This window comes from Eucalyptus grandis, chromosome 6 (genome assembly GCF_016545825.1).
Source record: "Eucalyptus grandis isolate ANBG69807.140 chromosome 6, ASM1654582v1, whole genome shotgun sequence".
In the NCBI taxonomy this organism is placed as follows: Eukaryota; Viridiplantae; Streptophyta; class Magnoliopsida; order Myrtales; family Myrtaceae; genus Eucalyptus; species Eucalyptus grandis.
In genome coordinates this window covers 21,531,800-21,544,234 of record NC_052617.1, presented here as the reverse complement: position 1 = coordinate 21,544,234, position 12,435 = coordinate 21,531,800, and the positions used below count along the sequence as shown (strand labels likewise).

At 39.9% G+C, this 12,435-nt stretch overlaps 1 protein-coding gene across 2 annotated transcripts; it reads left to right on the top strand.

Annotated features, from left to right (window-relative positions):
- The first annotated feature begins 204 nt into the window (after nt 1–204).
- On the top strand, nt 205–12,037 carry LOC104448898 (ubiquitin-like domain-containing protein CIP73). 2 transcript variants are annotated; one of them, XM_039315251.1, is made up of 18 exons: nt 205–477; nt 1,478–1,614; nt 2,303–2,420; nt 2,799–2,906; nt 4,897–5,015; nt 5,134–5,217; nt 5,889–6,080; nt 6,152–6,221; nt 6,349–6,488; nt 7,268–7,432; nt 7,747–7,818; nt 8,373–8,496; nt 8,573–8,890; nt 8,983–9,122; nt 9,274–9,450; nt 9,935–10,570; nt 11,403–11,558; nt 11,698–12,037. In XM_039315251.1, the coding sequence occupies exons 2-18, from the start codon at nt 1,483–1,485 to the stop codon at nt 11,761–11,763; spliced, it is 2,817 nt and encodes a 938-aa protein (XP_039171185.1). In that variant the 5' UTR covers nt 205–477; nt 1,478–1,482; the 3' UTR covers nt 11,764–12,037. The 2 variants fall into 2 exon arrangements, with proteins under 2 accessions (XP_039171185.1, XP_010061138.2); XM_010062836.3 differs by having other exon boundaries at nt 207–477; nt 9,271–9,450.
- Nucleotides 12,038–12,435: the final 398 nt, after the last annotated feature.

The following is a 12,435-nucleotide window of genomic DNA, read 5'->3' as shown; positions in this document are numbered from 1 at the left end:
ATCAGATCCCGAAAAAACAAAAACTCCATACGTTGACAGAACAGAGTTCAATGGACTGGTTTTACTAACTTGGCGATGGATAATAAAGAAAAATTAACGAAAACAGCCTATAATTTTTTTTTTTCTACAACAAATTCTGTCGTGGTCTTTACTCTTAAAAAAAAAAAAAGGACAGACGCAGGAGCGGTGCGTTCTAGATCCTTCTGGAATCGGAGCTCATAAACGAGCGCTTGCTCTACCGATAACACCGTGGACACGAGCTCCTCGCGACTGTGCCCGAACCCCCGCGACCTCCTCCCGAACCCCCAAGTCCTCTCTCGGCACGACTCGCCCACGCGCCGCCGCGCCGCCCCGCCGTCGCCCCGCCGCGTCGTTTCCTCCCGGCGATCGGGATCGGGGAACTCCCGCCTCGTCTCTTTCTCCTCCGTCTCCCCCGCAAGATCGGCGCCTCCTCTCGCCGGACGTGGTTCTCTCCAGGTACGGTTCACGTCCGCCTGCGCGTTTTTTTTTTTTTTTTGTGCGATTCGGATTCCGTTCGATGGTGCTACCGTGAGGGGTTTCTCGGAGCATTGATTCGGGAGAAGAAATGTTTGTCATTTTCTGGTTGTTGATCGGTCGATCGAGGTGTTTAAGCATGGTCCAGCGGAGAAATGGTGTATCGGCTTTGCATGAGGGAATTTGCTGGCTTCAGTTTCGTGAGGTTTTAGTCGGAACGAAGCCCTAGTTCTGGCTTGATCGGTTTTAAGGGGTTTTTTGTACGGCCATCCCGAGCGAGGCTATTGGCTTTAGGCGTCGGAATCGATTGTGGCCAGTTTTAGTATGGCATTGGCCGAGAATGAAGTCCTCAAAAGCAACCGATTTCGATCATTTCCGCAACTAGTGTACAGTCATTTAATGATTGGGGGATTGCAACACGTTAACACTGTTTGATTATTGATGTCCACTGTAAGATTTTGGGCCACACGGAATGCTTTTTGCTTTTTCTTTATGTGCGTAGCCAGTGCTTGGGATGCGCTATATACGTTATGTCAATTCTCGTGGTTTATTGAAAGAAATTATCGTTGAGCTATCCTTTCGAGGCGGAGATTTTTTATTGTCTGCATTGTCAAGCTTCATAAACTTTTCGGCATAGATTGCTTTGTATTATGCATTAAAGATACTGCCTTCCCTTCTCTTTCCTTGTCACTCTCTTAATACTTACGTGGGTTTTGCTCTCCATTTATGGTATCTTCATTACTTTGGCACAGTTCAATTTTTCATCAAACGACTTCTTGCCATCATTACTTTTTGTGAGTGACTAGGAGTACACTAATTAATTATTATTAATCCACTCATACCCATTAGTTTCTCTATTCTCGCTGGCTGTTGTCCATAGCATGACGTAACTCCCGTATTAATTTCTTGTTACTCTGGTGACGTTTTGTCCTTGTGGAATTTCTTGTTATGCTGTTTGTGATTGGGTTCTGTTGCTTCACAGGTAGCATGGCTGAACAATTCAGTGGTGAGGGTTCCTCCAGCACCAGTTTTTCCTCAGGGGAAAGTTCGGATTCAAATATTGAGCTGAACATAAAGACTCTAGATTCACGAATCTTCAAATTTCAGGTGGACAGAAATGTAAGCGACCAAAGATCAACTCTGTCTGCTTTCACTGACTTGTTTTGTGTGACGATATGCTAGTTGCACTTGCTGTTAAACTTCTGTTCTCGACATTATGTATATACGCAATTTAATCATAGCGCAAAAACACGATTTAAGGTTTTGACCCATGGTCAATGTAGGACTTAAGGTTTTTTATTTCTGATCAACTGAAGACTTAAGTTTTTCAAAAAGCCACAAGCAGATCTCTAGTTTGCTGTTGGTGGAGTTCAGCTATCAGAAGTGACTCATGGCAAATGATCAAATATTCCATGTGGAAGGCATGCCAAATTTCCAACGCCTGAAATCTAGCGATGGCGAGCTCAAGACCTGATTTGGGATATTTTTACCTTAAGTCTTCGATTGACTAAAATAAATCCTTAATTGCTGGATTGACAAACGACCTAAACCTTATGTTCTGTACTTATCCCATTTTCAAGTGGACATTGTCTGCTTCACTAGGTTTTTTTGTGTGACAATATGCTAGTTGCATCTTGCTTATACACTTCCAATCTTGAGGTTATGCATTTATGTAATTTGATTAAGTTTTCCATGTATGCATTTTTCATAACCAAAATTTGGCCTGAAAACACTCTGATAACTGCCTGGTGTGAGAGTTGTATGGTTCATCCATCATCTCATGATAATTATTGTGGAGCTGTTCCAGGTGCCGGTTTCAGCATTCAAGGAAAAAATAGCCAATGCAATGGACATCTCGGTAGGTCAGCAGAGGTTGATTTTCAGGGGAAAGGTTTTGAAGGATGAGCATCCTCTTTCTGAGTACCGTATCCTACTTTGCATCAAACTTAAATGACGCTCATTTAAGTTCCATATATCTCAGTATACATTAGGCATTACTTCTCATGCAATAGCAAGCAGTAGTTGGCTCATTTATTGGAAAATTGAATGTGATAGCTGCATTCATCTCGATCTGTGACAGAAGTGTTTTGGTTAAACTGTATTAGCAATAGTCTGTAACTTTTCTTCTTTACAATGGTAATGTTTATGTTTATGCTACTGTGGTTTCTGCATTTGCAATATCATGAAACTAGCTGCTGGATTTGAGTAAATACTGTTGATTCAAATGCATAGATTATTGTCAACATACCCACTTCCTCTTTTATATGGAGAATGCTGTTATGTTAGTCCTTAACACATACAAGATGTGGAAAATGGTGACACATTGCATTTAGTTGAAAGGCACCCAACACAGTCACAGCCTTCTTCTGCATCCGGGGGTGTTGAGCCTAGTGGTGGTAATGTCAACCAAGGTACTTATTTTTCATCCTTTTCTTATACATTTACGTTTGGCAAGATTCTGGAAGCTTTGTTTGCATTTCTGGGGTGCGTTTAGGTTATAATCCAAGACTTGTATCATTTGACGAGGCCGTGTAAATAGCTAAACATGTGAGGTCTGTCGCTAACCTGTTACTAAAGTGTCATGAGGGAACTGGAGCGGGTTTCCATGAGATAGAAGATCTTCTTTCTATTTTATGTGATTCTTTTTCTTTAGATACTTCTACCTGAGTGCGATTGATAGACATGTGCTTGATTTTACTAAACTTTTAAATTCAGTATGGGTTTCTCATACATCTCAAATAACAGTATGGATTTTAGAAGGGGTTGCCTTCATGGCCTCTTGTACTTAGAAATTTAGAGTATACTACTCTTACTAGAATCTTTACCAGGAGTGAGATTAGTCTGGATGGCTCTCTGATGACATAAGATGATATGTAAGCTTTTCACATTTGCCTCCCTTCTTCTCTCTTTAGTATTGATGTGATCTAGAGAAACTAGTACATTGCCAAGGTTGTAAAAATGTTAGAAGTACAAAGATAACAGCGAAGCTATTTTCCAACTCAAACCATGAGTGATAGGTGAAAAGCAGTAGAAACAAATAAATAGGTATAGGTTGATGTAGAATGTCCATAAGTACCCTAATAAGTACAGCAGTTCTATATTCTTTTCAGAATTTCTAGTGATAAGTTGAATGTTTTCCTTAATCTTAACGTCTATGTTAATGTATACCTGAAACTTCATTTTGTATCATTGAACTTGTCTTCGGATCTTTTAGTGTCATAGAGGCATTTAAGTTGTGGTTTTTCCTAAAGTATGTTAAGATCATCACAGTTACTATGCCACCTTATAGCCTATCCAGTCATTATCTGCTTGTATTCTAATACTCTTGACTTAATGTTTGTGAGCATTGTAACACGTGCCTTAATTTGTCTTTAGACGGTTGTGGAGAGCAAGATTAGAAGTATGTGTAAAGAAAGGGAACCTGACAAAAGAAAAGAAGAGAGAGGGAAAATGGATAAGAAAATGGAAAGGAAGACGAGAGAGTACTTATGGTTACAAGAAAGTATTAGCTCACTAGAGATCTGCGCTTTGCTACACACATTCTGTTTTATGGTACAGTGGTGATTTGGTAGACTTAAATGAGTGTTCCCAATGTTCCGATACAAATAATTATGTTACTTTCACATGAAATCTATTTTATGCTTAAATTTAGTATTGCAATTTCTGTTTAAAATGTTTTGTTTGATTGTGCGACTTATTGACTTAGATATGTTTGAAGTATATGATACTATCTTATTTTTCAACTAAAATATCATTTCTTATTTTAACATATAATCATAAGAAGCCTACCCCTATCATACGACACTTTGACATGTTGATGTTCCACTTCGTTTTTTTTCCATTCTGCATACTAGTGATCCATGCCTAATGTAACTTCTCAACCTATGGCATCTAGGATCCATTGTTTGGAGTATGGATGTAGATGTCTCACTGCTGAGTCATGTTGTTAGGTAGCTGTCAATAGTGATAATCACAATTTCACTAATTTCATGCACCACTTACTGCTTCATTTATTCTTGCGGACTTTAGTGTGCCCTTTTAACACAATATTTTATGCAGAGAAAATTTGGTTTGCTGTGATTTTTAGGACCTAATCTTTCTTTCAAAGTCTGCCCTTGGTTGTATAATCAAATCTTATTTCATCAACCATAGTTTTACCTAGTTCCAACTTTTTAAAACATTGTTTTAAGGAGCTTCACGTGTTTGTTACTTTTAACTGTCTTAAGACTGTCTGGACATATTTTTATGAAGAAGGGCATGAATTTACTAAGCATTTCCTGAAAATGCTACTGTGGAAAAAGTTGTTGAACTTACAAAACATTGGGTATTGTAGTATATATAGAATGTATCAAGTGAAATCAAGTGGTAAAATTTAACTTGTTGTTTGATGGGAATTTACAGGGAATGATGCAAATGCTGGTCCCCCCAGGAGTCGTATTGGGCAAATCTCCCACAGTGTAGTTCTCGGGACCTTCAATGTTGGGGATCAAGGTGAAGGTGTTGTCCCGGACGTCTCTCGGGTAAATATCTTCTTTATTTTTATTTTTTATTATTTCATCGTAGTTCATTTGTGAGAGTTTATCCTGAATTTTGTTCTTGGTTCCAATTCTTTGTATTCTTTTTGGTTTAAACTTTCAGGTCATTGGTGCTGTTCTCAATTCTATTGGACTTGGTGGTCTAAGTGCTGCAAATGGTAGCGGCAACATTCAGTCCCCGATGTCGGTGGGTAACAATTGCCTCTCTCTCTCTGTTTTTTTTTTTTTTTTCACTAACCTTATGCTGCATCAGCTATTCTCTTTGGATGGGGTGAACACGTGTGTGGATGTGAAAGTGACCAAGCATTTTATTGCTGGTGTGCTACAGAAACACTTTCCTTTCTCATGGGCTTGTTTTATGACCTTTGTAACCATCCTCGACAGCTCTTCACATTCCTTAATCATACAAGTCTTGACTGAGACAGAGCTGTGTAAAGATCCACATATTTTTTAGCCTTTTCTGTGATTCCTCTGAGGTGCTGTACATTTTTAGCATTCCTGATTCTGCACGAGTCTGTTTTCAGTGAAAATTTGTGTTGATTACCCTGGGACAGAATTCTTTATTTGGTCATTACAGCTTCCTCTTCCTTTTAGGCCAAGTCTCATTTTTTGGGTTCTAGAGCAATTTCTTTTATGCATTTTGTGGTAACTACTGCTTCCAGCTGGAAGCAAGTTAAAGAACTTGTCTTACCGTTAAAGAAAAATGTGAAGAACTAATAGAAGCGGTTTGTTTATGAGTATTCGGTGCTATAGTTTGCTTGCTGATTCTGACCATGGAACTTGATAAATCAGGTCTCTTGGGGAATATTCAATCAATGAGTAATAATCCTGCTTCTTTAAATATTTGGTTGCTCACAGTTCAATGTTCCTGGTCGAGGTCCCCATGGAAATGAGTCTGAGGCAACTGGTGCTGGCGGTCGAAACCAAGCTGGAAATCAGCCATCAAGTGGACAATCATTTTCCAATCAACCAATCCAGTCTACACCTCAAGTTGTACAAATTCCCTTAGCAGCAGCAACAGCGGCAATACCTATTCCTTCACTCAATGCGGTAATACATAAAATTTAGTTTCATTTCACGGTAGATGATTTATTTGAATGTTCTTTCTTTTTGAATTGCAGCCACTTCCTGATTCTTTGAACACGCTTTCAGAGTTCATGTCCCGCATGGAGCAGTCATTCACCCAAAATGGTATCTCTAGGACAGCCTTTCTCTCTTCTTCTTCTTGTGTTTTTTTTTTTTTTTTTTTTTTTTTTTTTTTTTTGGGTCTTTTCAAGTAAATTCAGAGTCCATAGTGAATAATTATCTGCTTTATCAGGGTATCAGCCGAATTCACCCTCTCCCAATCTGGAAGAACTAGGGCCCAATGCTCGGGGATTGCCTTCTCAAGAAGCGTTAAGCAATGTTCTGCGTCATGCTGAGCGGCTTCTTGGTGGCCAGTCCGTTGCTGCAATCTCTGTAAGCTCTTATTCAGAGCATTATCTCTTGCACTTTATTCGTGCTCATTTTGTATGAGTGGTGTTGTTGGCAATAATTTTCCATGCAATTGCCAACTGTTGCTTTGGTTGTTAGCTAGGATGTCTTACAGTTCTCTGCTCGTGTGTTATTTGGTTTCACATTCTTCCACATGTGCATGCTTTGTACATATCAATTTTTGAAGTATGTCTTTTTGCTTGTTGGCTTGAGAGGAGGAAAATATATTCTACTCAGATCTGAGGCTTATTGCTACACTGATTGGTGACCATCATTGCTTTTCGGTCATTCTTTTCACAGGCTGATGTGTGAGTTTTCATTTAGCTGACCAACAATATTAAAAAAAAAAAAAACTCTTTGGGGAAAGAGTTTCCCTTCCCTTTCCCTAGCTTTTATTCAAAGTCTTACACTGATTCTATTTTTTTCCCAACGGACATGTTTATATGTGCTCAAGGGAGGCGGCAAGATATGTGCTGTGGAGATAATGTCTCCAGATGAACTTCTTTCATTTCTCACTGAAATGCACATGAATCAATTGCATGTTGTGCCTGAATTGGCCAGTGCCTCTCAATTTCATGAAAGATTATGTAGTTTATGATAATTTGACTGAATGGGGTTTAAATGTGATTATAGTCTGTTCTATTTCTTGATGGAGATAACTTATTGTATGCTAACACTTTTGAGATGATTTAATGGATATGAGATTCCTGTTCACTTTTGTCCGCTTTTCTGATTGTGGTACTTTTAATGCTGCAACTTTGTAGCACATTGCAGGGCGCTTGGAGCAAGAGGGAGGATCTTCGGATACCTCAGTAAGGGGGCAAATACAAGCAGAGGCATCTCAAACTGGGATGGCAATGCAACATTTAGGTGCTCTTTTTCTGGAGCTTGGGCGAACTATGCTGACTCTGCGTATGGGACAATCTCCTGTATGAACTTTAAAATGCTTCATTTTATTGGATTAGTTCATTTATTAAGTTTGTCTAGAATGCCTTTTACTTTTGTCTTTTGCATAGTCAAAATCTTGTGAACTGCACACTCTGATTTTTTTTTTTTTTTAAATTCAAAACCCTTGAAACTTTCATAAAATGCAAATATTGACAAGTAGATTCCTGTTTAACTTTCTTGATCTTTAGAAATTTGAATATTATTCTAAATTTTGGTAGGAAGGAAAAGATACTTTTTGCCTTGTTTAAGCTGAAAGAAACAGGCCCTGATGTTCTATATTCTTTTCTTTTCACAGGGGCAAGCAGTTGTGAATGCTGGGCCTGCAGTGTACATCAGTCCTTCGGGTCCTAACCCTATTATGGTCCAGGTCTGGGAGTGTTGTTGGCTATATATTGTTTTGTTTAGATGTCCAGCCTGATGATTTGACATACTTTGCATCTATCAGTCCAGTTGCTGCAGTAATTAGATCTTTCAGGTTTAGGGGTAGGATTAGGAGTAAATATCTTTTCTGGCTAGTGTAGCTATTCTTCAGAAGCTCATGACTGTATTATAGCTACATTTGATTGGATGTAGTTTAAGAATGAAGTATGATGCGAAAGACTTCTAATTGTTTGACTTTCACTTTGATCAAATCGGAAAGGAAATATAAGTTGCGCTTGATGATGCTTATAGCTAGTTAAATCTTGAACAAACAGAAACAGTACAATTTAAGGAATTCCAAAATATTGTGGCAGTCCTGTCGCTGTAGCTATTCCATTTCAGTGTAGGGCTTTTGCATGCATGAATAGGAAATATGGATTCTTTCTTGTACACGAATTAAGATTTGGAAGCATAGGCACAGAGATATGCAAGTAGCATTCAAGTTCCCCTTGAATGATTATAATGCTCATGTAGTCTTGACTTTCGAAAGTTTTCTTTCAGCCTTTTTCCCTCCAGACCAACTCTCTTTTTGGGGGTCCAGTTCCCCCATCAAACCCGGTGGCCTTTGGTCCTGTTGGCATTGGGAGTCCTCCAAGGCACATAAACATTCATATTCATGCTGGTGGTAATAGTCATAAACTAGTGTTATTTGTTGCTTTTCCCATCCAACAGTCAAAGTTATTTTATGTCTTGGTTCCCAGGCTCCTCGCTTGCTCCAATTGTTTCAGCTCTTGGTAGCAGGGCGAGTAATTCAGAAGGAATGCTGGGTCAACGTGGAGATACTACTGGTTCTGGTGGTTCAGGGCCATCACATCCTGCTAGTAGTGTTGCTGCAGCATCTTTTCTTGCACGGCCTAGTGGTCTTGGAGGCTCACATGCACCAATATCCAATGTAGCTGTTTCTATGACACAGCCAAATTCTGAATCTGCTCCAGCATCATCTCTCATATCTGAAATTAACTCCCGCCTTAGAAACTTAGCTGGCAATTTACAGGAAGGGAGGAACCAGATGCAGTCAGGTAGTTTCCTGGTGATTATTTACAATTGAGGGTCATAAGACATTCAATTTCTTGAAAAGTACTGAACCTCTTTGGGTTACCTTTTGGGTCAGCGGCTCAAGCAGAGTTGAATGTGGAGAATCCAGCTGTTGGATCTGCTGAGGCTACTGTACAGTCAGATAATGTGGCAGTCGATCGAGTTGGGGAACCCACTGTTTCCTCAGGTGCATCACGTGAGGAAAGTGAACACAAGGTACAGACAACCGAAAGTTCCGCTGCAAGTATGCCCTTGTACAGGAAACTCCTTTTAGTTGTCTTGGATAGTTTTAAAGCGTTTTAATTATAAAAAAAAAAAAAAAAAAAATGTTTAGCCTTGTTACTAACATGGGACAAATCTTAAGGAGTCGATGGATGTGACTTCACGAGGTGAACCTAGCTGTCCATCAGGAAGCTCTCCGACGTGTTCAAGTGAAGATGCCATTATTGTAAAGGAAGGTGCTGCGAGCCACAATGAAGAGCCTGATGTTTGTGGGGAGTCACATGTCCCAAAGGGATTAGGGCTTGGAAGTTTGGAGAGGAAGGTTAGAATGACTTTTGACGTACATTGTCTATGATATCTTCTTGCTTATAAACAGTTCCCATCAATCCCGCTGGATGGCCTGTGATTTTTGTTCATACAAAGGACTTATCTCATAACTTTTTCTTTAAGCACAGCCCTAGATTGGTAGATGCTGATAAGTTAGATATATTTATAAGTGTCTTTTTATAGGGTCTGCACCCCCTAGGCACCATAATTGTTTTTGCTGATCAAAATTACTTGCTTGTTTGGCTGAAGGGATCATCATTTTGGGAACATTGGTTTTGCAGCATTTTGATGTCCTTGAGTCTTCTTTTGGTGGGAGGCCAATGATTGTTCATATATTTAGATCTGAAAAATATGCATGTTCAATTGGTTGAAATGTCTTAAAAATTTCTTCTTCATGTGAAAATCATCCTTTTTATTCCGTTGCAAGAAATTGTTCACACACATTCTCTGTAAACTGATATGGTGAAACACTGAACCAGCGGCGGGGGAGGCAATCAAAACCACCAGCCAAGGAAGATAGTGGATCATCAAGTGCTTCTCTTGATCAAAATCAGCTGATCAGGACAAGTGGACAACAGATTTTGCAGTCTCTGTTATCTCAAGGTTTGTCTGCAGACAGAGCAGAGGCAAATAATCAACCATTGGGAGCATCAGCTGTTGCCTCCGCGCAAGTTACGGAAAGCTTATCACAAGGACAACAAGGTCCTGATGGCCAGGTTGATATGGGTGGTCTTATGTCACAGGTTCTGCATAGTCCTGCATTAAATGGTTTGCTAGCAGGGGTTTCGGAGCAAACTGGGGTTGGTTCTCCTGATGCCTTGCGAAATATGATGCAACAGCTCACTCAGAGTCCTGTAATGATGAATGCTGTAAATCAGATTGCTCGACAGGTTGACCCCCAAGATCTCGGTAGTATGTTTGGCGGGATGGGAGGCCAAGGTGGTAGAATTGATCTGTCTAGGATGGTCCAACAGATGATGCCCATGGTATCTCAAGCTTTAGGTGGTGTCTCAAATGGCAGTTCACTGTTCCCGGAATTCGAATCTGATTTCCCGAGGCCTTCCAATGAGAATAGACCTAACAGAGACTACATGACTGGTGATTCTGTTGATCAGGTTTGTACATTGCACCTAAAGAACTAGCAACTGGGGTTAGAATGCTCTGTCTTGTTCACTCTTGATGCTCTTGTCACAGAGAGTGACGATTGTAGATAAATACCCTCCTCAGGTTTTCTCTCATAATGTTTGCTTCGATATATGCTATAGGGCTGGGGAAATTTGTTTCTTGAATTTGCCTATTTGATGGTTAGTGATTTTGCCAATGTAGACATATCATGAATCAGTCTCATGTATGTGTCACCAGAACATATTTTGTCTGTCGGTAAGGATGCTGAGTTCATGTTCCATATAGAGTTTGTCTGTCATAGTCTTACGGTTAGTTGAAGTGTGGTGTTTTGGCTGCCCTAAAACATATTTTATTTCCTGGTTACTAGAAGTCTATATAACTCATCAAGGCAGTGGACAGCCATTTACATTTAAATTAAAGGCCAAAAGTTTCAACAGAATCTAAAAGGATTTTTCCATTTGTAACAAATTAACCTCCTCCTCACCAGATTTTGGTGTCTAATTTGTCTAATATATAGTTGGAGAGCTTTTTTTGGTCTCACTTCTTCCCTTCCAAAGTTACTTTTCATAAAATAATAAGCAAAAGTTAACAAATGAACTCCATCTGCCGTGCATCAGCCACTTCCTCCACCAATCCTTTTTTGAAGTACGTCTCCCCCTTTTTTAGCCAAAGACCATCTACATGGTCAACTCTGGTATTCATTTCACTTCTAATGCTTTCAACAGATAGGCAACTCTATCTTTTTAATGACGAAATTCCAGATTCCATGTTCTTGGTCATGTCTTGTATGTTAACATGTCGTTTGCATTGGGTTCTATGTAGGTCAACATGGAACATGTAATTAGGAACATTGAAGACTTACATCCTCTGTCAGATGTATTTAACTCAATGGTTGAAAATGCAAATCGGGTGTATGGCAGCGGAAATGATTCTGAAGACATTGTAGTCGCACTTCGTGGGGATGAGAATTTAGCAAGGGTAAGTACTCTTCTGATAAGATCTGATCTTGATGCATGTACAGATCTCTGTTCTATGTTTCGTTGAGAGGATTGCCCTTGGTGAAAGGCATGCATATTTGTCCAAGCTCAAACGTTAAATACGATGGCGCATTTTGCAGGATTATATTGAGTTGCTGCGTCATGATGTGCAGCAGCGGCTGCAGGGCAGCTCAAGGCAATTGTAGGTACTGGCAATTGCTGTCAAGATCTTCAAACCTTTTGCGGATTTGATGGATTTGTGCTAGTTTTGAGGCCACCGTGGATTGTTCATGAGCTTCCATTAAAAAGACTTTGTACAGATATGTTTCAGGCTTTGTAGGAAAATACAATGTAGTCATATATAGGTGTCAGTGGACCTGACCATCTGCTTTTCTGATGTATATCTTAATTATTACGGTGGCCTTTTTCTGTTGTGCATCTTTATACATTTCCGGCATTTCATGGTTCCCTTTCGCTTTAGTTTTGTCTGTGCGAGGTTTTGGTGGGGCTTTAGATGCGTTTGGCTCTAGTTGCTCCTCTTCTCTGTTACTTCTCACGATGTTGTCTCTCTGTCGTTGGATTGGTGCTGCTAATAGGCAGTTTCGCATATGGCGCGGTAGTAGATTATGCAACATGTGGAGAATACATGCTGACATTGTCGGCATGAATTCTGCGTGCCATCTGACAGCTTCTCTTTATTGATCTCATTCGAAAGAATCGTGGGAGATGGCGCTATATAGATGGTAAAAGTATGATGTATCTGATGGGGTGTTCACTGTTACGGTCCATTGCGCTTCAGCTCCTGGTGAGTGTAGTAAACGGAGCAGTGAATTTGCAAATGATGGTCGTGCGCGCGTTCGAGATTACTTTCCTGTATT

Bases quoted from the DNA above. Each gene is read 5' to 3' on its own strand.
- LOC104448898 (XM_010062836.3), top strand. From the start codon at position 1,483: ATGGCTGAACAATTCAGTGGTGAGGGTTCCTCCAGCACCAGTTTTTCC. The intron at 5,016-5,133 runs GTAAATATCTTC...TTAAACTTTCAG, and splicing joins TTGTCCCGGACGTCTCTCGG to GTCATTGGTGCTGTTCTCAA. The intron at 9,123-9,270 runs GTACAGACAACC...ACAAATCTTAAG, and splicing joins GTGAGGAAAGTGAACACAAG to GAGTCGATGGATGTGACTTC.